We start from the raw sequence: 24,588 nt of genomic DNA, 5'->3' as shown, positions 1-24,588 counted from the left end.
AGGGCAGAGTTACACTGACACCCAGCACTTACCCAACTGAGCCACTACAAAAATCCAACTGATACAAGAGATGAAAAAGAAGTCCTGACATTCTGAGTTGCAGCAGAAAGCATTTCAGCATCAGCCTCTCTGCTGCTGACACAGAGGAAGGGAGGAGGAGCCTGTGGCTGCAGCAGGAATTACCCTCAGAACAACCAACTTTCTATTGCACCTGTGACTGGGAATAGCTCTGCACAGACATGGCAACAAAAACATTAAAATATTTTCTGCATTTTAATGGAGTTTAGAAAATATTCCTACTGTTTCTTCTTTTTGTTTTTTTTTTTTTTTTTAATTTCTCTGTTCTTGTCCTCCTGTCAACGCTTATGTCAAAAACCATCACAAAACCTGTCTGAAAACACCAATCCACAAAAGTGGTTCATCCTTCCTAGACATCCACATGCAGGCACACTTCAGGGTCATAATTGGGCAGGAAAAATGCCTTTTTTTGCTGCAAAAAGCAAAGCAGAGCCCGTGATGAGCTTGGGAGGCAGGATTGGATGGAGGAGGTACGAGCTGCCTGAAGATCCCAGTCCTGGCTGCTGTCAGGAATGACAGATGGTGTTTGTCAAGAGGATAGAGATTTACCTTCTTATTTTACCATGGAAATGTAGCAGCAAGAACACTACCATCATCCACTATTTTATCCAACAGATTTAAGAAATATATCCCACATTAAAAAAAACCCCAAACCAACAAAGCCCAACAGGATTCCTGCAGGAAAACAGAGCACCAGATGCAGCTGGAAATCCCAATTAAAAGAAGCAGTTGTGTTTACCAAGAGACAATGTCAGCCATTGCATGTAATTTATTTTCTCATTAAGGAAATGCACTGAGCACATACAGAGATTACATTCAATACAAATTTATCATTACAGAACCATGTGAAGATAAAGATACAATCAATACCTGCTTCCTGTAGCACAAGAGATTGAAGGAACTGCTTCAAGCTGAGAATGAAATGAAAAATACTTACAACAATTTAAGTGATTTTTATACCAATGAGACGCTGGAGTCCAAATTAACATTCTCAGCCAAGATCTGCTGCATTGTTGCAATCTTTATATCCAACAGCTTTATCAGACTGGTGCCTAGAGACTAAAAATAGACCAAACTGCCTTGTCTGAGCCCACCTGAACAGGGAGAATCCAGCCAGGCTGAAGCCACAACCTACATGAGATGATGGAAGGATCCACACTGGGAAAGAGCACAGTAAAAGAAGGAGACAGCTCGGCCCCTGTGACAGCTACAAGGCAGGCAAGGGTCACACTCTGCAGGGAGGGCTCACTGATTGACCTTGCAGCAGCTCTAGAGTTTGCAGCCTGAATAAAATTTTGGTCAGTGTGAAGAATTCTACTACACACTGCCCAGAACTGATTTTTCAAAGAATTATACTGAAAAAAGTCACAACACAAAGCTAGGGGGAAAACTACTTTGCCACGTATTTTGTGAGTTCCATAGATTTGAGGACCTAACCTTTTTCCTACCAGGCAACTAAAACTAGAACTGGAACAACCACCTCTACTTCACTTACACCAGCTGGACTTTCAGCCAATCCTGTGCACGCTGTGTGCCAGGGGCTGGACCAGATCATCACAGCTGGACATTAAAATCTACAAATATCACTCATCTGCTTGCCTGGTCCTTTGAGTTTGGGATCAAAGGAGGCAGTGATGCACAATGCCTTCTACTAAGTGACCCCTTCTGGATCATTTACTTGGCAAACTTGCCATGAATGGGTTTATTAAAAATATTGATTTAGTCTCTCTTTACACCTCTAAAGACATCCAAGTAATTTCATTCACTATGCATAATGAAAAGGATACATAAACCATCTCAACTCAATCACATCACTGAAGGGGGAGACATGTACAGATATATACATTCTTCCTCTCAAAGACTGCAGTTTAGGGCAGTGGAGAATAATTTACATAAGTGAAACCTCAAGAATTATACTCAAGTTATGATTTGCCTATAAGACATGGATTAATCAGTTGTTTTTAAAACCAGCAAGGGAGATAGATTAAGCCAATCTTTGGATGGAATACCAGTTCAAAAACAACTTCCAAGCTCTTATTTTTTCTTCTTCTTCTGATGCTGTGGTAAGATTCTCAAAGGATCAGAAAAGAGAAGACTGGAAGGTGTTTTTTCCAAGGAAATACACACAAGCATGGAACCATTGAATGGTTTGAGTTGGAAGGGACTTAAAAGACCATCCAGCCCCCCTGCTAGGAACATATCATATACAGCAGAATATACTTCCATGCATTATTATTCTCTTAAGGATTTTCTCTTATCAGTTTGTATTAATACTAAATAATCTGTATTTCAAGTTTCCTTTTGTGCAGTATGCCAATATACTCTGAAAGATTAACTCACTTGTTAGAATTTTCAGTCACTTTGTGCTTGAAAATTTCAAAGCTTGAAAATTCAAAAGCTTGCTTTTGAATATCTGCCAGCAGTAAGAAGTATTTGGCAGACATTTGCCCTTTACCTTACTACCAGGTTACCTGCAGCAAAAATTTCTCCTTATCCAAATGGCAGGAAAATGTTATGTATTTTCACAATCAACCCCTCAGGATAAGCAACAGGGCAGCGTTTCTTACACAGAGATCAAGACCTATTTAGCAGATAAAACAATTTTTATCTAGACATCTGTCAGGTCTTCCTACAGCTTTTTGCCTAGTGAGATATATGGTACACGGAGCGATGTGATTAGGAAATATTATCATCCCTTGCTACGAAGGCAGAGTTGTTGTTTTCTTTTTCCCCCTTCATGTCAGCTTCAGGAAGGGGTGCCAGAGCAGAGTGAGGATGAGGAGGGTGAGGCTGGAGCTGGTGGCCCTGGGGGCCAGGCTCTTGGCGTTGCAGTTGTTGGAGTAGCAGCAGTGCACGCTCACGCCGGGCGCCCGCGCTCCGTCCCGCCTGGCCCGCTCGCAGAAGGACCTGAACGAGCAGGACTTCATGATGCCACCTGCAACAGAGCCACAGTGAGCCCAGGGGGCTGCAAAATGCACCTGCAGCCCCCCTGCACCAGCCTGACCCCCCCAGCACTGAGCACCAACCTCGGGCTGGGCTGCTCCTCCCAAGTAAATGAATGCCGCCACAAGGCAGCACACCGACAGCTCCCACCTAAATATCTTTGGGTGTGCCCAAGTGCAGGGGCTCATTAGCTTCTTTTCCATCCTAATTTCCAGCTAAGTCACTTAAGTAAAAAGTGGGCAATACTGAAAATGCTTCTTCCCAGCTTTCCCACAGAGTGCGTGCAGCTCATTGTGGCACACAGATAAATCATTCCCAGGGGGATTCTGTGTCAACAAAACTAGCACTGAAATCTATTAATGGGGTTTATTTTGAGAGGAGACATTTACTTCTGGTTTTCTCCTTAACTATTATGCACCCATCTCCTTCCAACACTGATTATTTATTTCTTTTGTGACAAATGCAGCAAGTCTGACACATTTGTGACACTTACTTGCTTGTCCTCTAATGACTGCACAGGCATCTGCATGGCCTGGACACTGCTGACTTCCTTGTCTGTTGCAGTCCTCATCACTAGAACCTACACAGGTGTAACACTGCAGTGCTTCACCTGGGTGGAGGGAGAAGAGACCACTTAAGAATTCACAACAAGTATTTAAAATTATCAATCTTTCTAGTATGGTTTCAAGCACACAGAAAAAATAATTGCAAAAAAGCTTTGGAAAATCCAAAGCGTCTGCAAATCTTATCAATGCTTTTTTTTTTTTTTTTAGAAATGGTTCAGATACTGATCAAAAAAGGAGTAATAAAAAAATCAACCCCAGATTATTTAGTTGTTATAATCTGCACTTAAAATAATACAAGAAACACCTGATGTTCTGTAACTGCATCTGTATCTTCTTGTAACATTTTCAAAGCAGAGCCCAAAAGTTGTTTTTTCCCCCCCTCCATTGTGATCTCTGGTCCACAGTACCATGAACAAGCACATTGTACACACATGACATCTTACAACGATCCAATATTCCCCTTCTCCTAAAGTATCAATTCAGCTGGAAAGCACAACAGTGTATCTTCAGTTTTGCTCTTGCTTAAACACAATACCTCAATCCTATTTCTTTTCCTTGCCTCAAACTATAAGGTATTTTCAAAGGCAAGCATGAATTTGAAAGATATTTTAAACACCACACTTGATGCTTGCAGAGCAGAAATCCCACCCTTGCTATCAGTGGGGACATGTGAATCTGCCAGCACACACATTTATCTCAGCTGAGGTGTGGTTCTGTGCTGCCAACCACACACACAAAATGACCTGAAACCCACCCAATCCAGGACAGGAGCCCAGAACAGCAAAGAGGCTCAGCCATGCCTGAGGTGGGAAATGCAAATTAAGTAAAAAAAGGAAAGAAAAAGGAGCTGACTTACTTTTGAGGACAAAAAAGGAGCTGACAAGAACCAGGCTGAAGACTGTCCACATCATGGAGATCCAAGAGATGCACCATTAGGCAAAGAAAGCAGTTTGTTTGCTATTAGAGCCTTAATGCTTCTCCTCCATCCCTAATCCTGTGCAGAGGATAACTTACAGGATAAAGAGGTGTTCAAGAGTGCTACTTATGGAGCTTATTCTGGCTGCACCTCTGATCACACCAACCTCATCTCCACCAGCCCTGCAGGCAAATTCTTCCAGGAGCAGGAAATTATTCACCTTTCAGTGCCAGACATGCTTAAAAACCATCCTGTCACCACATGCCACAGCCTCCGACTCCTCCAGCAGCCTCATTACATTTGCCCATGGGATTTGCTGGATCAGGGTCAGAGCATTAAATATTTTGGAGGATTAAGCCTATGCTTGAGACTTGAGTGGTCCAAATCCAACACATAGACACACACATATATATATATATATATTTAGAGAGACATTAAGATATAGAGCTAGATATGTGCACATAAGCAGCAGACTCTTGTGACCCACAAAGTGTTCCAAGCAGCGACCCATGAAGTGCTTTCTGTGGAGGAATTAATTCCCAAGAGCATCTGGTGCTGGAATAAGCAAGTGAAGGACAGAAAAGAGAGCCATACTTATCTTCAACTTCCAACGAAAAAATTTATTTACAATAGAGAATTTCATTTGTGACATGCATTTTCCTTTTTTTTTTTTTTTTTTCAGATTTTATTTTACAAATCAGCAAATGCAGATAAAGTTTACATTCCTTAAGGCAAGAGTCCCCATGCAAGTAATACATGTTTATATTAAATCCAAAAGACATCCAACATGGGAACTCATGTACAAAGGGAAGGCTAGGATCAGCAATTTGTAATTTCTTAGAGAACTTGACAATCTCCCTGATACAGGAACTTTGAGATCAACTTGCTATGAATTATACTATGAAAATGCAAACAATAGCAAGAAATTCTGATAGTCATCTTAGTACTGCATACAATTAAATCAACTTTATTTAGAAAGAAAATACAGTAGTGCATACGAAAAAGTGAAAATATAACCTGTCCACATAAATGTATGGACATCAGTGTGCCAATGGTCATATTGCACTCAATATCGAAGTCCAGAAATTTGGTTAAAAGTTAGCTTTTCCCCATTTTGGCAATCAGTTCATCACAAATCTTTGTTAATTCTTCTATCTCTTTATTCTGGAAAATAAAATATGAAGTATTATGGAAAGGATTGCTGCATTAAGATGAGGGTTTTTTTTGATTTTAATGTTATCTAACTAGTGGGAGAGGTGTAGGAAAATTAGCTTTTCTCCAATGCTGAGAACAGGAGATCTATACATATAGATATATGTGCATATATAGTACAACTCAGTGTTCACATTCATAGTACAGCTACATCCATTCAAACAAATGCTTCCTTTCTTCCAAATAAAGCTCCTCTAGTTTTAATAAATCAAATTTAGCACCAAAGCAGACAGCTTCTCAGCAGTCATTCCCAGCACACCACAATAGTGGAAATTTGTTTCTAGCCTGCACTTTTCTATTTTTTTCATTATTTTCACCCTGCCTTGCAGAGCTGCAAGCAAGGACGAGCTGTTCTATGCCAAAGCAAGCTCCCTTGGCTGAGCTAGAGAACACAGAGATATAAATAGGCATTTCCTACTGACACTTTGGAATTAGCACTGGAATTACAGCTAACACTAAAAAGGGAAACAGAACCTGAGAGAAAAACTAAAGCAAGGTCTGGGAACTGAAGCAAACCAAGGTCTGGGCTGCAGAGGTGCACCCCGAGCTCTGGCCAAGGCTGAGCCAGCCCCAAACACTTGGGCTCAAATCAAACCTGGTGCACACAGGGGGGTTTTGCCTTAAAATTTGGGGAGAGCTGCTGTCCCCAAGGCCAGGGAGCTGCAGGACAATCCTCAGGCAGAGCTTGGCTCCTGATTTATTTACCTTTTGTTCCAGTGTTCTCTCCAAGGCATCCACTTTGAGCTGCTCCTTCCGAAGGCTGGCCTGGTACGCTGCCTGCTCCTGCTGGGCCTTGCCTCTCACTTGTGCAATTTCAGCATTGGCTCTGCAAAAAACACAGGGTTTGGTCACACCAGCTTCTCTACAGGAAAGGGCAGAGGGAGCCTCAGGGCAGACAGCACCTTAAGAAATGGGGGGAGAGCGCAGGGCTGCCTTCTGCACATCTTGAGTATATTCTGAGACTCGTCCCCAAACACTTTTCACAAGCCCCTCTCTTGCTCAGCAGGGGCTGCAGAGTCTTTTCTTACTGTCTGTGTGGCTTCCTTCACGATTCTCCCAGATACCTCTGCTGGGGTCACAAATATGACTCAGGTAGAAGTGTTTTATGGTAGTTTCCAAATCTGATCTCCAGTTCATGGGACTGTTTATGAGTCCTGAACATGATCCCTAGAAATGCTTAATTGGTCATTATGCAGAAATCTAGAAAAAAGAAACTGGCTAATGGCTTCTTTCTTGATCTTCTTATGAAAATACATTAAACAAATATAAAGACATTAGCTAAATACAGAAATTTAAGGTGTTCTGTATGGTCAGGAGCTGGAAGAAATACCAGCACATTGCAGAAATTCTCATTACTGCATTCCTTCTGCCCTCTATCACAGAGCAGAATCTGCTTTGCATACTGCAGGAGCAGTCTGGGATGTGAGGTCCAGCCATGGGAATCCTTCTGCAGCATGAACTCCTGAAAAAACGTGTGCAATCCATGCACCAGCCCTGAAGTGTCCAAGGCCAGGTTGGACAGGGCTTGGGGGCAACCTGACATAGTGGAAGGCGTCCCTGCCTATGGCAGGGGGTGGAAAAAGATGGTTTTAGAATCCCTTCCAACCCAAACCATTCTGTGAATCCATGACTCAATACATGACACAATTACCTGTCCAGTTTTTCCTCAGCATGAATTTTGAGTGCCTGATACCTCTGCTCCTCCTTCTTCACTCGTGACAAATATTCCTGCGCGCACTTCTTCAACACTTCTTCATTCTGAAAAGAGAAAATTACACCAAGTTTAATCCAAGAGGTTAAAATGCAGGACAGGCACCTGTTTGTGGGAGTCACACAAAGCTGTTTGAAGGGCTGCAGTCCAACACTGACACCCCCTGCAAGAGAATATTGCATGATGCAAAGAGATTTACAGTTTTTCTGTTTGCACTTGATAGCAGGATGCGTTCCTTCACCTGAGGACTATGGTTTGCCATGCAGAACATTAGAATTAGCTGGAAACACAAGCCCTGCTTTCTGTTCAGCAGCACAGCACATTCTGGTCCACAGAATCTGCTCAGCTCTGCTCTTAACGGAGATGTTAAGGTGACTCACCTTCCGAAATCCCTCCAGGACTTCTTTCATCTTCTCATATCTCCTGAAAAGATCTGCCAGGGATTTCTCCACTGAGTTCAGATCAGCCAGAGCTTGCTCCTTCTCCACTATGAGCTGCTGAACAGTGTGGTGGGAGACAGATTTCTCTCTCTGTTCATCCTCTGAAAGAAGAGAGGGGTAGAGAAAAGAGAGGTTTCAGAAGGGTTAACAGGAGTAACTCCACTGATTTCACTATCATCTGCATTTTCTACACTCTGCCCTATTTGTGCATTAATAAGTTTACAGGATCCAGAAAAGTCAGATTTATACAAAGACACAAGCCCGTTTAGGAGAACAGTTGCTAAATACAGTGACATTGAAATATTTTGATGTTGGGGGAAAATGTGAATGTATCTCTCTACCGATGGTTTCTTCACTCTGAACTCGGCTGTTCCCATGAAAAGGCAGGTGTTGGATTTCCCCTCTTTGCCTGAAGATGCACTAGCTGAAGGACATTTATGCACATTCCCAGCACTGGCCACAAGTTATTTGCCATTGTTGATAAATGTCTTTCATCTCCTGGCACCTCTAATCCTGCACAAACAAGGCACTTTGTGCAGTGGAATTCAATTCTTCCCTTGGAAAAGCAGTGTTTCACCAGCTCTCAGGACTGTTGGAGCAAGTGGCAGAAAGGAAATCTAACAGTAGACAGACTTCCTAAGTGTAAAAAAACTGCAAAAAACATCTGCCAAGCTCCTCCTGTGTACAGTTAAATTTGAGCCAGGGACGGTGGGAAGAACGTAACAGGAATACAAATCCATACGGAAGAGGAATTTTCAAGTTGAAACATCCACATAACACTGGAAGAAAAGGTCTGGCATTGTCTTCCAAAATGCTGCACTGCTTCCTTCACATCCTAAACTATGATTCTTGTGCCTGTGTTTCAAGGGTTACTTACTTTGAATGATACTGAAAGGAAAACCCACCCACAAAACACAGCAGTTTTATATTACCATTTTCCTTGGTTTATGATAGAAACTAAAATAAGGTAAAAAGTTCTCATGTGGAAAAAGCTTGGGGCGTTTCACAACGTACAACTTTTCATTTGGGCCTTTATATTTGGAAACATAAAGAACTAAACAAGTTTGGGGTTTTTATTTGAATAGACGATGTAATCTGAATTATTTATAGTGCTGGTCAGCTCTGAAATAACCAAACTGAGATTCATCTCTTCCTTTTGCATATTCCATCCAAAAAACCACATTTTTGTTGGCCTGACCAAGGCTAGAGCAGAGATGATGGCATGTTGTACATCAGCACCTGGCTGGGGCAGAGCCTGACCTGAGCTTATTTTGCTCTGTGTGATACAGAAGATGAAAAGAACCAGGGAAGTTCTCATGACTTGCTTGTAACACCTTTATTTTACTGGTGAACAAACACCTTTGACCTGGCAGAGAAGCCCAGAGCCCTGTAATACAACATCACTTGGCTATATTTAATGCTTTATTAAAAATAAACATTCTTTCCTGTTTTGCTTTCTTAGAGACACCCTGTATTCCTCTGTAATGTCAAAATTAATGTGTTCTCAATTAAAACAAAAAACATTTGTTGTCTTTTGTTTGTTTTTCTAAACCTCAGAGGCTGTCTCCTTGTGTTGCAGCACTAGATTTGTTTAATCATGCTGGAGATTACACCCTGCCTAGATAATTCCAAACCCTTTCCTGGCAGGATCCTGTTCTCTGGCAACACTTCTGTCACTGCAGCTCCAGGCAGGGCAAGAGATCCATTTGCATCCTCATCCAAAATATTTTCATTGTAATGTCACATCCCTACTTTTTGTCAGACTGTTGTCTGAGGTATTTTAGCAACTCCCTTACTTGTTTCCAGGGTGATCAGGAAGTTAATAATTCATGTCACACTCCCTCACAACTATTGAGCTCATCCTCTTCCTCCCAGCACATCGTGGTCCCTCCTCTCTGCTCAGCTGGATCAGCTCCTCCAACACTCAACCCCCAGCACCATTTAAAGTCACTCATGGGAAACTGGGACAAATGCTACAGAATCACAGAATGGTTTGGGTTGGAAGGTACCTTAAAACTCATTTATTTCCACCCCCCTGCCATGGACAGGGACACCTCCCACTAGACCAGGCTGCTCCAAGGCTCATCCAAGTGATGCTCCCAAATCAAAGTACTTAAATACAACAAAAGGCAGAAACTTGGCTAGAAGAGGACTAGAGTTTTATGTGATATTTTCATAAAATCACAGAATGGTTTGGGTTGAGAAGGACCTTCTATTTTTTAAGACCATGATTTGGTTTCAATAAAATGTGCTGATAATAGTCTGCCAGTCAATTCTTAGATAACCTTACACATTCTTAATTCTAAATACATTTATAAGGTTATGTGATCAAAATATTTGAATTAAATGACTTCCACATCTGCAGCACACCCTGCCCAGGGCTCACCAACAATCACAGCAGTATGCTCAGGACTAACACTATCCAACTTGACAGAATCAGAGCGGCACCACGGCAGATCCGCTTTCAGGCTCAGCTCACCACTACTCACACGACTTAATGGGAATGCAACAAACAGAGAACAAAAGCAAAAGAAACTAAAGATGCAAAATGCTGGTGTGAAAGTTGGTGAAAAGCTTTACTTACCAGGCTTGCCTGTTTTGTTTTTGCAAGCAAATAGCAAGAAGCAACGAAAACGGAAGCAAAATAGAAAAATCAGGAACTGTTAGGAAAGCAGCAAATAAGTAATGCAACAACCTGTAATGCACAAAGCATAACATCTGTTTGTTCTTCACAAGGAGAATCTCATAATGTATTCAAATGTAAAGTAATAAAAAAATCTCATCATGTAAATCTCTTAAATCTCGTAACGTATTTGAATGTAAAAATAAGGATACATTTTTAACAGGGAAAAAAACCCCAACAAATCAACATTAGAAAGCTGTCAGTGAGAAGGAATTGGGGTGGGGATTTTGGCTGTGAGCCAGGTGTGTGCAGGGAACACTGGGGTCACTCAGGCTCTGCTCCCTGGCTGTCAAGAGCAAACGTGGGCACCAAGCACAAAGAGCAGCACTGCCTGGAAAGCTTGGTCTTTCCTCTCTCCCACTCCTCAGTGTAAACTAAGAATTAATTCTTAGGGCTCGAGGCAAGGGGTTGAGGGGTTTAAGGAGAAATTGTTAGGGGTTGAGGCAAGTGTAAGAAAAAAAAAAAAGGAAAAAAATATAAAGCACAAGTAAAAAACCAGGCCAAGTGACACTAAACAGGGATCTCCACACTGGCAGCTTGCACAGTGTGGCATGAAGTAATCACAGCAGCTAAGCTGGGTAATTTTGGGTTCCATATATGTATGACAGCAAATACTGAACCCTCCACAGCCCTTGGAATCAAAGGCAAATGCTGTTTGCAATGCACATTTTCCAGTGCCTTTAGAAGCAAACATAAGCAGTCATATATTGTTAATATGGGATGTTTTCAGTATCCATTATGCACACACCAGCCTGCAAAAAGCTCAGCAGGACCTATCAACCTCACTGAATATTCATCAAAGGGACTGCTGAAATTGGTTTATGTGCACTGCCCCTCTAACAGGGCTGTATAAATAGTTCAGAAGGGTTAAATGATGCACAGAAACAGCACAGGCATTTCTTTTGTTAAGATGCATATTCTGCTTCAGCACTGAGGCATTACTGGGATAGCAGGTCACTGAAGTACATGCAAATAACAAAGACACATTTCCCTCCACATGTGGCATTCGGATGAGCAAATTCCTTTACCAGAAGGTACAGCAATTTACAAGAAATGGCATGACAAAGTGGGACAATTAGATTAAAAATTTACATTAAATGCAGGGAGAAGCCTCACATTTAACGTATTACCATGCTGCAGAATTTGCATACTGCTCTAATTAACACAGAAAGGATGTTCTCTGTGTTGCTGTTGTTGGTTCAGCTCCTTTGCAAACGGACAGCAAATTAAATTAGTTACAGCCATAGCCCTGAAAAACTCACCACAGAGCATCTGAGAGGCTCTGATACTCTGAATCTGAAGTTTAAAGATCTATTTACTCATAGTCAGTGGCTCTATACTTACTGAACCTTCATTTCTTTGCAACAAGAGGAAGTGGCAAGGGTCATGTATTCTGCCTCAGGATTCCCATTCTGTATCTTACTGTTCCATTGCAGTCTCAAAATCTGTTGGTTTTTTTTTTTTTATGTTTCTCAAAATAGAATTCAAATTTATCTGTTGTTAACTTTATGCATAGCTTGGGGAAAAAAGGACAAGTGTGTCTGTAGGACTGGCCAGGTTCAGGGTGGAAGCCACACCAGGGTATGTTTACTGTAAACCAAAATGAAATAAGCTCTCTGCATACTCTGGTCACTCCTGCTTGAACACTTGCATGATGACAAGGACAGACACCACGTCAAAAGGCAGCACATTGGCTCATTTGTACATACAAAAGACAGTGGAGGCATAACACCAGAGAGAATGAAGCCTAGCATATTATTAGTGTTTATTATTAAGTATTATATATATATTTCATTAATTACTTTATTTATTATAGTTGTCATTCTCATAAAATTTATTTGTAGGTCCATTTTACCCTTCACTTGAAAGAAGGCTGGGATGTTTCCCAGTGGCCAAGAAATCCAGACACTGGTTGCTCCTCTGAGCAACTCTGGCCTTGGAGATCCCAAAATTCCACTCAGCCATTTGCCTTTCTGGGAAACAGCTGGAGCTGAAGCAGTACAAGGCAGCACAAGCTATTGGTGCTTTCTACAGCCAGACTATTAAAAGGAGCTTTAGGAATCTTACAGGAGGCTTTAAAATCACATCCCAGGGGCTGGAACCACACGAGCCCTGCAACCTTTGGGTTTGAAGTGCTACTGAGCATAGGGGTTTTATCTGTGGGACATGCTGTTAGCAAAGGTGTTTTCTAATTACTGAGAGGCAAAACTTGTCACAATTTAGACTTGAAAGGAGACCCCTGTGTCAGTAAGTAACTGGGGGGGGGTGGATTGGGCATTTGTAACCTCCCAGCTGGGATTGGAGTTAATCTCGGTTTTGTTCTGATCGATGTATTTAGCACAGATAATCCCTGTTGTTGTGAAGAGCTAAGTTTGGTATCTGCCATTAAGCAGCTGCAAGCTGATGCCTAAGGGGTTTTTAGGTCACTGAAAGTCTCTCCTGGAGAAACCCATGAGCTTTCTGTATTACCTGAACTGCCCGGGGGCTGCTGCCTGTGAGACCAGGCCCTGACTTTTCCTTTTCTGGTGTCCTCAGATGCATTCACAATTCCCTGCAGCATCAGCAGATGCAGCTAGCATCAAAATGAAGCCCACAGACTTCAACCAGGGAGCATCTTTCACAGCAGGAACACCTACCTATCATCTGAGCAATCGTCTTCTCATATTCCGAAACTATTTTTCTGTAAGAGGGGAAAACAAAAACAGAAAAACTTTTGGCAAACAACATCATTGCTCATGCTTACTTAGCAAATAACACTAGCAGAAACTGAACTGTGGTGCTTTTAAGAGATACAGAACCCCATCATACTTTTATATGTTCTTTATTGACCAAATTACAAATAAAACTGACAATTTTAACACTGCACCTGATTTTTAACTCTCCATGGAAATCAATAAAGGTGAGGGGAGGAAGAAGAGTGCTTTGAAACAGATTCTGTTTTTTGAAACATGACATGTCATGATTATAAACATAATCACACTGGCCTAACTCAAGAATTACAAAGAGCCTGATTTTTCCATTACTTTCTCCCCTCTTCTCCAAATTTGTGCTGGTTTGTTTTTAATATAAACATCAAGTAAGCTTATAATTGGTAGCAAGTAAACCTAACAGGAGTAGTGTTGGCTATCATCCAAAATGTATCTCATCTTCTAAATGAATCTTCTCATGACTAAATGATTCACTACCACTTAAAAGAACAAGATCAAAATATTCAACTATGTAGCACAAAATCCATCATGTCCCATTTCCCAAATCTGTTTTTGAAGCAGAGGTGGCAAAATTCTACTTTTAAGACTGTTTTATTTCGTATACTCACGGTAGGCTTTGAATTTCCTTCTTGAAAAGAGGTTAGCCAAAATAAGCAGATTAAATGTGATTTAGAAAGATGATCCATCCCTTCCCAGAGCCAAATAAAGCTAATGAAATGAGACTAGCTTGATCTGTGCTTTGATTCATGAGCCACACAGGACCGTCTACAAAAACCAAAATTACCCCACACTTCATCTGGTGGATATTCAAAACAGCTCACTGGAGCTGGAATACACCTCTTCTGAAACTCACTTTCACTGGCTTTTAGAGCTCTGCTGCAGTTGGTGAAGTTACAGAAAGGATGTGGGAATAAAACTCAGGAGAAATTTGCAGAGCTCCTAAATAACAGCTACAGTAACTCCAGAACTGCCTCAAATCTGAGTCACAGACAGAGCCCAGAGCCCTGAGAAGGCCACCAGGCCCTAAGGTCAGCAGCATCTCCCCTGTCCTGGTCCTGCAGAGCACTCAAAGAACAGGGGCTCTCACACCAAGCACTGGGATTTTTCCTTTCAACCATAAGTGACACTTCGGAGAGCAAAGATAACAGCAAGGATTTTGCCCTAAAGGGAAGGGTTTGGTTTCATGTCCAAAGCAGATTACCCCAACAGCCTGCTGTAAGCAATGAGGATTTTAAAGCTTTGTCATGTCCTTGTGCCACAAGGCACCTTTGGGAAGTTTTATCATCCAAGAAGAGGAAGCCAAGGACTCGGGGTACTCAGGGTAAGGAACACAACATCACAACACTGCAGCACTTCCCAGGGAAGGATTTGCTCCAGATTCTTGTCAAAGGCCTCTTTCAGTCAAGCAGCCTAAAAAATGGTTGTTACAGCTGGGGAACCAAAGGATGCTGCTACCTCATCCCTCTTTGGGAGGACTCAACCCCAGGCTGACACATTACATAGGCTTAAATTACCACTGACTGCACATTTGTAAGGCATAAAAACACCAGAATCCAGGGCTACAAAGGGTCTCAGAGGTCACCTGCTTGACTCCCCTTACAGAGTCATAACCAATCAGACCTCCAAATAACCACAATTAAATATTTCTTGCCTGCATCTGGTTAGATTCTTGGATTATGGTTCAGCTCTTTGATAACTACTACATTATTAAACCTCTGGCTTCTGTTCTCTGGAGTGGAATTTCCTCCAACTGATCTTTTGCTAGAAATTTAGATGAATTCAGGACATTCCAGCTACAATATGCAGGGCATGGGTACAGGAGCATTGCTTCTTCTTCTCTGGGAAGTGATTGCTTTTGTGCTTGCAACTCTAAATAATCCCTTCACTCCCTGCTTATCATTATGTCGTATCTCATTGCTGCTTCTCTAATTTACCACACATGGACTGCTTGAGCATTTAAACTTCCAAGAGAAATCTTTCTTGGTGCACATATGCGTGTTTATCATTTTGTGACAATATTAGCCAGATTTTTTCCTTTCATCCACGCGTTCCAGGCATGTGACTGTGGGAAATCTGGCTTAGTTATTGTGGTTTATTTTTCTTTTTTTTTCAAATCAGACTTTCTGGAGGGTGGAGACACACACAAGCAAATTACTGTGTGGAAGATGAAGGTACAGAACTACAGTGTGCCAGCTGCTCTGTGTCACCCCTGGCTCTCCTTCCATGAGGGAAAACGCTGGCAGTGCCCACTGGCAGCCAGCAGACACGTGCAGCCCGACACAGAACAGACCAAGCACCACACTTGAGTGTGAGCTGCACACTGACACATTCCTCACAATCCCTCATTTTATTCCCTCCTCCTTTTGCTCCCTGGGTTTGACTGCTCGCAGCCACTCCGTTCTGCTTCTCCTCATTAAGCATTTCAGGGCTATGCCAGGGCTTTGTTCCCTGTCCCAACAGAGCACAAGGGAGGTGAGAGAACTCAGCTGGGCCCTGGGAGGTGGCAAAAAAAGGAATAAAGAGGCTGCCCTTGCCTTTTGCAGATGCTTCTCTTAAGATGCTTTGGCTCAGAGCCCTGTGCTGCCGCTATTCCAATCTGCCATGTGCAATTCCTGGCACCCATGCAAGCGTTTGTGGAGCTCGGCACTGCAGCTCCCTTCTACTCTCCCTCCCTAAGCACAGTTTGCCTGGATATAAGCAATTGCTTATGTAGGTCATCACTAGAGACAGAGTTTAGCTTTAAATCACTGAAACTCTTCATTTTGGGAAGAAGCTGGTGCTAGAACAGAGAGGATTTTAAAGAAAATTCAGTATCAGAAGTGATTGTATAAATTATTACTTAAAGGAGGGATGCTAAAATAATGTGACAGTTTTCCTTTCTTTACGAGTTAAGAGGGGAAGACCATTTTTTTCTGGTTTTTGAAGGTAGAAAATAATAAGCTTTAAAGACTCTCTAAAGAGAGTGTATTTTACACACTCTTTTGCAATTGATGGCTTACTCAGATTCAGATCAATGAACTAGCCAAACTCATTGCCTTTCAACTGACTGAATGGGAGGCATCAGTGCTTCTTTGAGCAGCACTGCTCACATCATCCACTACAGGGATTTTGTTGTCATCCTTACAAGTGGTAGGACCTAGGTGGGAAAGGAAGGTCAAACCATGTTCCAGTGTACAGATATTTAATGTAACAGAGGCAGGGTGGCACAGAAATAGAACAGACACAACCAGAACAAACTGAAAAGCTCCAGGTCCTTCTCTCAGCTCTCAAAGGGAACAAGAGAGCAGAAGCCAAGAGAACTATTGCTTAACTAAAATCAACCTTAGTGTGTGCAGTAATTAAAAAACCATCTTAGTTCAACGATAAGGATGTAGAATCTCCCTAAAAGCTAACACTGATAGTCCAGAATGGTTTCTTTACAAGAAATGCTTTTCTACTGACACTGGCTTGATTGCTATTGCTAAACAACCTTACAATGATGTCCTGGAGGCAGCCTGTACTACTGCACACCTGCATCTTCTTCTCTACATTCCTTCCTTTTTCCAAGCAGAACTACTTATGGAGAGTGAATTTAATGTGCCTTTAATGTGCACCCTCCTGTCAGCTCTGCAGGCAATGCATCCAGTCTGAAGCAGGAACCTCACTATGCAATCCTAGTGAGAATTCACACACAAACCACAGGAAATCCTCCCCTGACATTAACCTGGAGTAAAACCTCCCTTATCTCAGTATAAATAAGTGAGATTAGCAACACAGGAGTTTGCAATGATTACCCTGAACAGTGGTGCCCACAATACGGAGAAAATACAAAGTATCAGTTCAGGATCAGTGCAAAGCCTTAAGTTAAAAATAATGAATCAAATTCAGCTAAGCAAAACAATTGTATGAGCCTGGTACTCTGTGTACTATCCACAGGCTGAGATCAGGCTCTCTGACAGAGTGACCAATTTAATAACCCACCTCATTTCCATCACTTCCCTTCTGCTTTCTTCATATTTCTCTTTCCACTCAGATACTTCCCTTTCCTTGGCCACAATCTGAAATAGAAAACAAAGGGAAAAAACACCACTGGATTATTATACCCATTTTTTCATTGCTATTGCAAGCCACACTAATATGATACACAGCTTTGTAAAAGACATAATTTTATTCCTATTTCAAGCAGCTTACCATTTTTATATAATTATATAGCAATGTCAGGATGCACAGCGCACAACAGGTTTAAAAATATAAAAGATTTATTTTCATATCAGATCTACTTTTCACATCTGTAAAACAAGTAAAACTTGAAGTGTAACAACTTTTGCTTTAGCGTGGCTGAGGATGGTTCCAAGAACAGAACAAGTGATCACAACATAAAGCATTTGGGAGAAAACAGGCAAGAAGGGAACAACAAGGGGCAGGTTTTTCCTTCCCCAAACTGTGGGAACAGTTACCTCTGCTCTGGCCAGGCGTAGTGCAGAGTCCAGGTCCTGCTGGGGGTAGAGCAGAGCCGTGGTGCTTTCTGCATCCGAGGTACCGATGCGGGAGTACAGAGCACTTTTGGAGATGGAAACATCTGCTGGGATAGCAGGTTCTCTCTGTGTGTTTGTTTGTTTAAACACAAAGAAACAAACCATTAAATAGGTGTTTAGCTCATGGGTTTTCTGGGTGTGGTGCTAGGGCTAGAGTTCTGTGCACCTCTAAATTACAACACAGACAAGGAACTCTGAATTAAGCAATGATAAAATATACATTTAAAGATCCATAAGCAGTGCCAGGAGAGTCATATTACCTTTACAGAGAGAAAATAGACAGCACTTTGCCATCGATATTTTAAGGTATTATCTTAGAAAATGTACTGCTTTTCACCACAACATCCACAAGAAATGCACACCAGCAGGAGGAATCCGATTTGAAGGCAGAAAGCTTGTTAAGGGGAATTCTGTTTCCACAAAAATAAATCAAGAAACCAGAAGCAAGAGGACAGCTCATTTTCTTAGGTCTGGCCTGTCAATACATGGTATCTCTCATAAAAAATGCCACATAAGAAGTGTGACTATGCAGGTGGCACTGCTGCCCCACTGGTGTCCAGCATGCGATTAGTCAATTAAATGAGGCTTTTTTTGCAGCTGTCAATTTTGCTCATGTCAGCAGCCCAGATTAAACAAGGGAGAGCAGCATGTGAAATGAGGAGAGCAAAGAACATGAATGTGACACTGAGATGCAGGAGATGTCTCACAAACAACCCAAGCTACAGCACATTAAAACTGAGGAGATTACAAAGGATAGTCCATAGAACCCAGAATGGTTTGGGAAGGAAGAGACCTTAAATCCTATCCAGTGCCACCCTTCCACTGTGACACCTTCCACTGTCCCAGACTGCTTTATCTGCAGTAATTAAGACTAGCAATCAATAGTACTTCAATTATTCTTTTACATAAAAGAGAAAATAATTATTTTCTTGTATTTATTGTAAAAGAGGGTGGTATGATTTTGCTTTAGTTGTTTTGTTTGTATTTTTAAAAAGAAAATAGCAGAGTCACGGTTTAGTGACTGAAGCACAGGAATGTGAAAGGAGTAGACAACGTCTGGACCAAAGTTCAGTCCTCATTAATTCCAACATCACATATTCTTGTCTCAACACTGGTAAAGGAAATTTTGCCAGATCTATTCCATAAAACATTCACTTCCTCACAGTTCTTCTAACACTGCCCAGCATCACAGAAAGCATCCAAGCCCACTGTTAATTTTGTTGTAATCCCTTGTGAGCTCTTGTATCACACCTGACTGAAGAAGCTGCATTAGAAATTGTACACAATGCACACAAGACCAGATGTTCTGGATATCACATCTGTAAAGAACATGAAGAAACACTAACAACATTAAAAGACTAGGCAAGAAAATTTAATTAGAACAAGAATAACCTAAACAGTATTTACAGAACACCTCACTGCATCTTCATTTACAGGAGACTCTCATTAATTTGCTTGGTATTTTTTGTTTTTACACCTGGAAGTCAATTAACTCTTCTAGGATTTATGGAGCAGGCTGTCCTTTCTCTGTTTTTGCTACCTTTAACACGAACACCCAAAATAATGATCAATCCCAGCAGAATTAGGAGGTGCAAACTCAAACTCAGAAGAAAAACCATTCCAAGAGCTGTCAAAACTGCATAGCCTGTGCTCTTAAAAGCATCTCCCAATGTAAAACAACTACACAGGAAAAAAAATACCCCTGGGATACAAGCTCAGACACCTCTGTAAATGCATAAATACCAAAAATAAAATCCCTAAAAATACTTTACTCTCTCCTTAAGGTAGGAATGAGAGAGAAGAGAGCCATTAGATCATCAAAGCTGTCCTCCAAAGAAAGCTCAGATCAATCTATTGAACTGCATCTGTCACATTTCAAAAGCTTCCTGCAGCTTAATTTGCTGGATCTCATAAAGAGATTGCTGGAAAATATTCATTGTGCCAAGGAGAAACACAAATGCTTTTCAAGCTCATATAAAAACACGTCGAAGTAACTGCTGGGAGGATGACAATTTTTAAAGAAAAATATTTAAAGCATGCACTATGTACTTGTGGGTATTTTTATATAATGCACAACAGATCATTAATACAGTTATGTTTTTTCTAGCTCTCTTTACATTTGAGGAAATTGTACAAAACAATAGCAATAATGACATGCAGAACAGCTTAAAATTTCCAAAAACAACCATTAAAACTCTTGGAATATAACCACTGATCAGAAATGCCTGTGGTAGTGGCCCAACCAGTGTTGCCCTAACTCTGTAAACACCCTGCACTGGCTCTCTGGCAGGAGAAACCAGTAAAAGTCATCATGGTTTTACTTCAAAAGCCAATTTTACACAGCTCTTAACTGATGCATGTAACTCAGTAACTGTTTGTTGCCTGCAAAATATTCCTACCCTGAGAAAATAACAGCACCTGACCAACAGGATGATGGTATTACTCAAAATAACCTAACAATAATGTTTAACACCTAATTGCTGAGAAGGTAAGCAGTTAATTGGGGTAATAATCATCACAGGGATTTGTAAGTCACTAAACCTTGCACAAAAAGATTAGAGTCTTCAGGGGAATTACTACAAAAATGTAGGTCACTGCAATCTTAGTGTAAATATCTGAGAGCTCAACACACTTCTATCCCCAGCACCTTTCACAGAAACCAGATACCTGACCAGAAGGGAAACAAATGCACATCTATTAACCAGCTGCAGTTACCTCATTTCCAGGAGGTCACAGAGGAAGAAAATAGAGAAATGGAATGAAAATGAAACCTAGTTTTTATCACAGCAATTAGAGGAATGTATGTTTAGCCCTGCTGGAAATGAGGCTGCCCTTTCCAAGCCCTTGGAATGCTGCCTGGAATGATGGACTCTTTGAATTGATGTGTGAGCAGATGGGTCAATGCAGGCAAAGTGAGACCTACTTGTGCTTGCAAATACGTGGAAAGGCAAGGAAAGCCCAAGCAGAAGTTTTCTGCCTGGAAAGTTTTGCTAAAATCAATGGCATTGCTTTTGAAGGAAATAATCCTCCTCCACTACCATGAGGAGCCCACAAAGCTGTAATGCACTAATCCCATTTTTGCCCATGCCTTTTCTTTTTCAGTTTCTATTTTCCTTGGATCCCATCTCAGTATCCCACTCTCCATCACCTCAGAACCCACAGAGTGCTGACATAAACCCTCCTCAAGCTGCACCTGCTAAAAAATTACCTCACAACACCCAAATGGAGACTTTTCTGTTCAACAGAAAAGGGTTAATTCACCTCAACACTGGAAGATAGAAATGCTTGGCAATGTAAAAGTAGGTGACTGGTCCTGCTGTAGTTTAAGTCTGAGAAAAGAAATTTGGGAGTAGCCAAATAACTCCCAAATGCCTGAGAACAACAAACTGCATCCTTATTCTCACTCCTAGTGCTAGCAGAAAGTGCTTATATTTAATCTTTATTTTAGGTGATCTTATTTGTCATAACAAGTGCTTATGTCTTTATTTATCATCCTATTCTCGTTACCCATTCAGTCACCATTTAGCAAATGTTAAATGTAATTATACAGCATTCAGAAAATAACAGAGGCCAGCCATCCAGAAGGGAATTCTGCCAGGAGCATCCAAATTTAAGTCACTGCAGTCATGTGCTGGTTTCTGTTCTACTTAATCCAGGCCACCAGTCACTGTAGGTCACAAGGGGTGTCATCATAGGCTAATTTAACACTGAAACAGCAAAGCTATGCAAGGACAAAAGTCCTTCCCAGCCTAACATGACACCCATGGTGTCGGTCTACAAGCATTGCTGCGCCTGGACCAACATGGGGCTTTGTCATCATCAATAACTGCTGTTAGTTCTCTGTTTTGCCTGTTTTCTGTCCTCACCTCTTGCTTATAATTTTGTTATCTTTGTTACACAGATTAATAATATTGTCTCAAAAGTCACATAAAATCCATTCCTCATTTATAAGTTCTAAGGAGCTCAAAACTTATTCCAAAACACCAAGATGCTGTACTAATGCTGAACAGCATATTTAAGAATTAACCCCCACATTCTGTAAAACTTCTGCACCTCACAATCTCCCCTGGGTAACCCACAAGTATTCACAAACACACAAATGCATTCTCTTCAGTCTAAAATAGTATAATTTGAGAGTTTCTGAACAGTTGGCTGGTTGCAAAAATGCAGACTTTAGGCAGAAGTTTTCTGTATAACCCATGAAGAGCATCTATGCAATATTATGTGTTTCATCTCAGGTGTTTCCCGATGCTGGAGGGCCTGAATCCTGCATGTTCCAGCAAAGTGTTGGGAGGACAAGGAATTTGAGAGAGAATAAGGAGGTAGAGAGGATCTAGAGAGGATCTCACCTCATTCTCTTCTAACACCTGACACTCAGGGCAGCAGAGCAAGGGGGACACAGTCACATATAGGAAAATAATTTTTGTTTTTCCTCCTTTGTTCTTTATGTTCATAAGAGGTTTCAGCTGGGTTAGTCCTTCTAATGAAGACAACAGCATGTTTTTCTTAATTAAATAAAAGATTGTAACCACATACTTTAAAATACTCTTAAATCTGTGAGGCATGTGTTTACCTTAGTAAATATATGTGCAAAGCAGAAACAAGGTGGCTTGTGGGCTATTTAAGGTATGTGAAATAAATCAAATATGATCACTGTTCTTTCAGAGGAGTACAGTTATCTTTAAAAAAATCTTTACTTTTACGAAGTAGTTACTAAATAATAGCTAATAATAGTAGCTTAATACTTTAATGTTTAAAGCACCAAGAAATTCTACCCTGAAACCAGCCCAAATGCTGTTGTGATGCAACGAACTCCAGACAATTTAGGATTGGGCAAATTAGGATTTGCGCAAAAATTAGGATTTTCTGCTGACCTATTGACAGACAGTACAAGAAGAAGAACACTGGAGAAGGACATGTCAGAAGCACACTCTCCTCATTTGGAATGAAATGTCTCACTGCAGCAGGACACTGCCATCCCCTCAGAATCCCATTTAGCTGACACCCTTTCCCAAAAATGCCACTAACATTTATGCAATGACTTTTTTGGCTTTCCAAACACTGTGAGTTCCACGTGCATCCCTACAGCAGAGCAAACCATCACTGTGAGGCACAACTAGCCAGCAGGACCTGGAAGTAGCAATGAAAAAAGTAAGATTTATGAATAAAGACACATTGTGCTGTGAGGCTTTTTTTCCCTGGGAGCTCTGTAGCCCTTCCAACCCTGCTGCACTCCCTTCCTTCAGATGCCTGAGGGCAAGGTCGACTGATTTCCTCACTTCCAAACACTGAGGGTCAAAGGTGTCTGGCTTCAGGCTGAAAACACCAGCAGAAGACAGAATGTCCTTATGGCCAAATCAGGCCTGGTGCTCTTCACCATCAAAGGTTTTAGGACAAATCTTGCTTCAGAGGAACAACAAACGCCACCTGGACTGCAGAATCCATCTCCTGTGGAAGGAACGCTGCTGCTGCTTCTTGCCTGCTGTTAATTGGGGTGTGAGTGGGGTGAGAGCATTTCTGTGTCAGCTCTGCTGCCAGCATGCTCCTGTGTCCCCCCAGGACAAGCAGCACTCACACACACAGGGCAGGCACAAAGCAGGTACCTTGGAGCGCAGGGAGGAGAGGGCAATCTGCCTGGCTAACTTCAGAGCTTCTATCCTCATGGCAGCAAACTCTAGCTCCTCCTGTCCAAGGGTTTGGTAGGGGGAGGGTCCCCCACAGGGAGAAAAATGTAGTAAGAATATGGTAAGAAATGTTTGGCACACTCAAAAATGGGTTGTTAAATTTTAACGTGTAACTCGGACAATTCCTGGGTGACAAACACCCCGAATTCCTCTCAAGGTGAGGACAGTGATGCAAAACTCCAGGGCTTGGTTAGTTTTGACACAGCTGTACAGAAAAATAATTTTTATTGGGTGATCACTATGAGCAATACTTCATGTAAAACAAATGTTTTCTGAAGCTAAAGCTGTTCTATCAGAGACTCCTTTCATTTCCATTTTATGTGAATTTATGCCACATGCTCGTCTCAGTTCAACTTTTGCTGTTTTAAAATTTCACTGCAAATATTCCAGAAAATACATCCTGACATTCAGATCCATTTGCTTTTCCTAGAAGAAACCATGTCAATTTCTGCATTAGAGAAATTACAAGAAAAACAAAGCCTGATTTTCATTCCAGCAGAATTAGGTCCTGAATCGCAAAAAATGAATCTATACATACAGACTTACTAAGGCCACTCAAGACAACTCTCCATACATCACCTCCTGTGCTCAAGCTTAAAAAAATTTGCTTTGAAAAGACTTCTGGAAAATACCTACATTAGAGGTACAGGACAGGTGTTGATGAAATTTAAGGTTATGTATTACATTAATTACATGAGTTAAATGAAAGTATCTTTGTTCCTCAAGTCTTTGAAAGGGGAGAGTTACTTTGGAAAGAATTAAATAATTATTTTAATTCTTTTCCACATCCTCTCCAAGCCTCCCTCCACCCCTTTCAATGAGGCAAAGCATTCCTTGGCCTGTGTATGGACAAACAGAAAGCAAAGTGACATTTATATTTCTGCTACAAACCTGAAGTTTCTGAGCAAATACTGGGGGGTTCTTTTCTGCTAGGTCAGGATCTAGATATTCAGGCTGATCACATATTGAGGCTTTCTTAGATATCCTATTGAGAAGAGCATCAGCAGAGACAAAGGAGTCTTCAGGAGATGTCTGAAGGGTAAAGAGGAGGCTGAATAAGCAACAGATTTTGCCCAAGTTTTTCGGCCCAAAAGCAAAATGCAAGATTTATGGAGGAAAATGATTCCCAAACT

At 41.4% G+C, this 24,588-nt stretch overlaps 2 protein-coding genes across 19 annotated transcripts in view; both read right to left on the bottom strand.

Annotated features, from left to right (window-relative positions):
* Positions 1-829: 829 nt before the first annotated feature.
* LOC100231121 (uncharacterized) lies at positions 830-4,954 on the bottom strand. Its single transcript, XM_002189158.7, has 3 exons — positions 4,444-4,954; positions 3,515-3,631; positions 830-3,013 (listed from the first exon to the last, which is right to left on the bottom strand). The coding sequence occupies exons 1-3, from the start codon at positions 4,496-4,498 to the stop codon at positions 2,814-2,816; spliced, it is 372 nt and encodes a 123-aa protein (XP_002189194.7). The 5' UTR covers positions 4,499-4,954; the 3' UTR covers positions 830-2,813.
* Positions 4,955-5,097: 143 nt separating this feature from the next.
* Positions 5,098-24,588, bottom strand: part of TACC2 (transforming acidic coiled-coil containing protein 2) — a 127,258-nt gene continuing 107,767 nt past the window's right edge. For 10 of the 18 annotated variants that reach the window (XM_072931318.1, XM_072931317.1, XM_072931319.1 and 7 more), the window contains 9 exons: positions 24,347-24,487; positions 23,375-23,455; positions 17,694-17,837; positions 17,218-17,294; positions 13,186-13,229; positions 7,807-7,967; positions 7,367-7,473; positions 6,421-6,541; positions 5,098-5,667 (listed from right to left, as the gene is read on the bottom strand). In XM_072931318.1, the coding sequence (XP_072787419.1) occupies positions 5,602-5,667; positions 6,421-6,541; positions 7,367-7,473; positions 7,807-7,967; positions 13,186-13,229; positions 17,218-17,294; positions 17,694-17,837; positions 23,375-23,455; positions 24,347-24,487 (942 nt within the window). In that variant the 3' untranslated portion in view covers positions 5,098-5,601. The remainder of the gene's footprint in view (positions 5,668-6,420; positions 6,542-7,366; positions 7,474-7,806; positions 7,968-13,185; positions 13,230-17,217; positions 17,295-17,693; positions 17,838-23,374; positions 23,456-24,346; positions 24,488-24,588) is intronic. The other 8 variants (XM_072931325.1, XM_072931326.1, XM_072931327.1 and 5 more) reach the window with 2 other exon arrangements.

This window comes from Taeniopygia guttata, chromosome 6 (genome assembly GCF_048771995.1).
Source record: "Taeniopygia guttata chromosome 6, bTaeGut7.mat, whole genome shotgun sequence".
Classification (NCBI taxonomy): Eukaryota; Metazoa; Chordata; class Aves; order Passeriformes; family Estrildidae; genus Taeniopygia; species Taeniopygia guttata.
This window is presented reverse-complemented; position numbering and strand designations above follow the sequence as displayed.

Coding starts and splice junctions, on each gene's coding strand:
- LOC100231121 (XM_002189158.7), bottom strand. CDS start 4,498: ATGATGTGGACAGTCTTCAGCCTGGTTCTTGTCAGCTCCTTTTTTGTC. Junction 3,632..4,443: donor CTCCTTTTTTGTCCTCAAAA/GTAAGTCAGCTC, acceptor CCCTCCACCCAG/GTGAAGCACTGCAGTGTTAC. Junction 3,014..3,514: donor AGTCATTAGAGGACAAGCAA/GTAAGTGTCACA, acceptor GCTCTGTTGCAG/GTGGCATCATGAAGTCCTGC.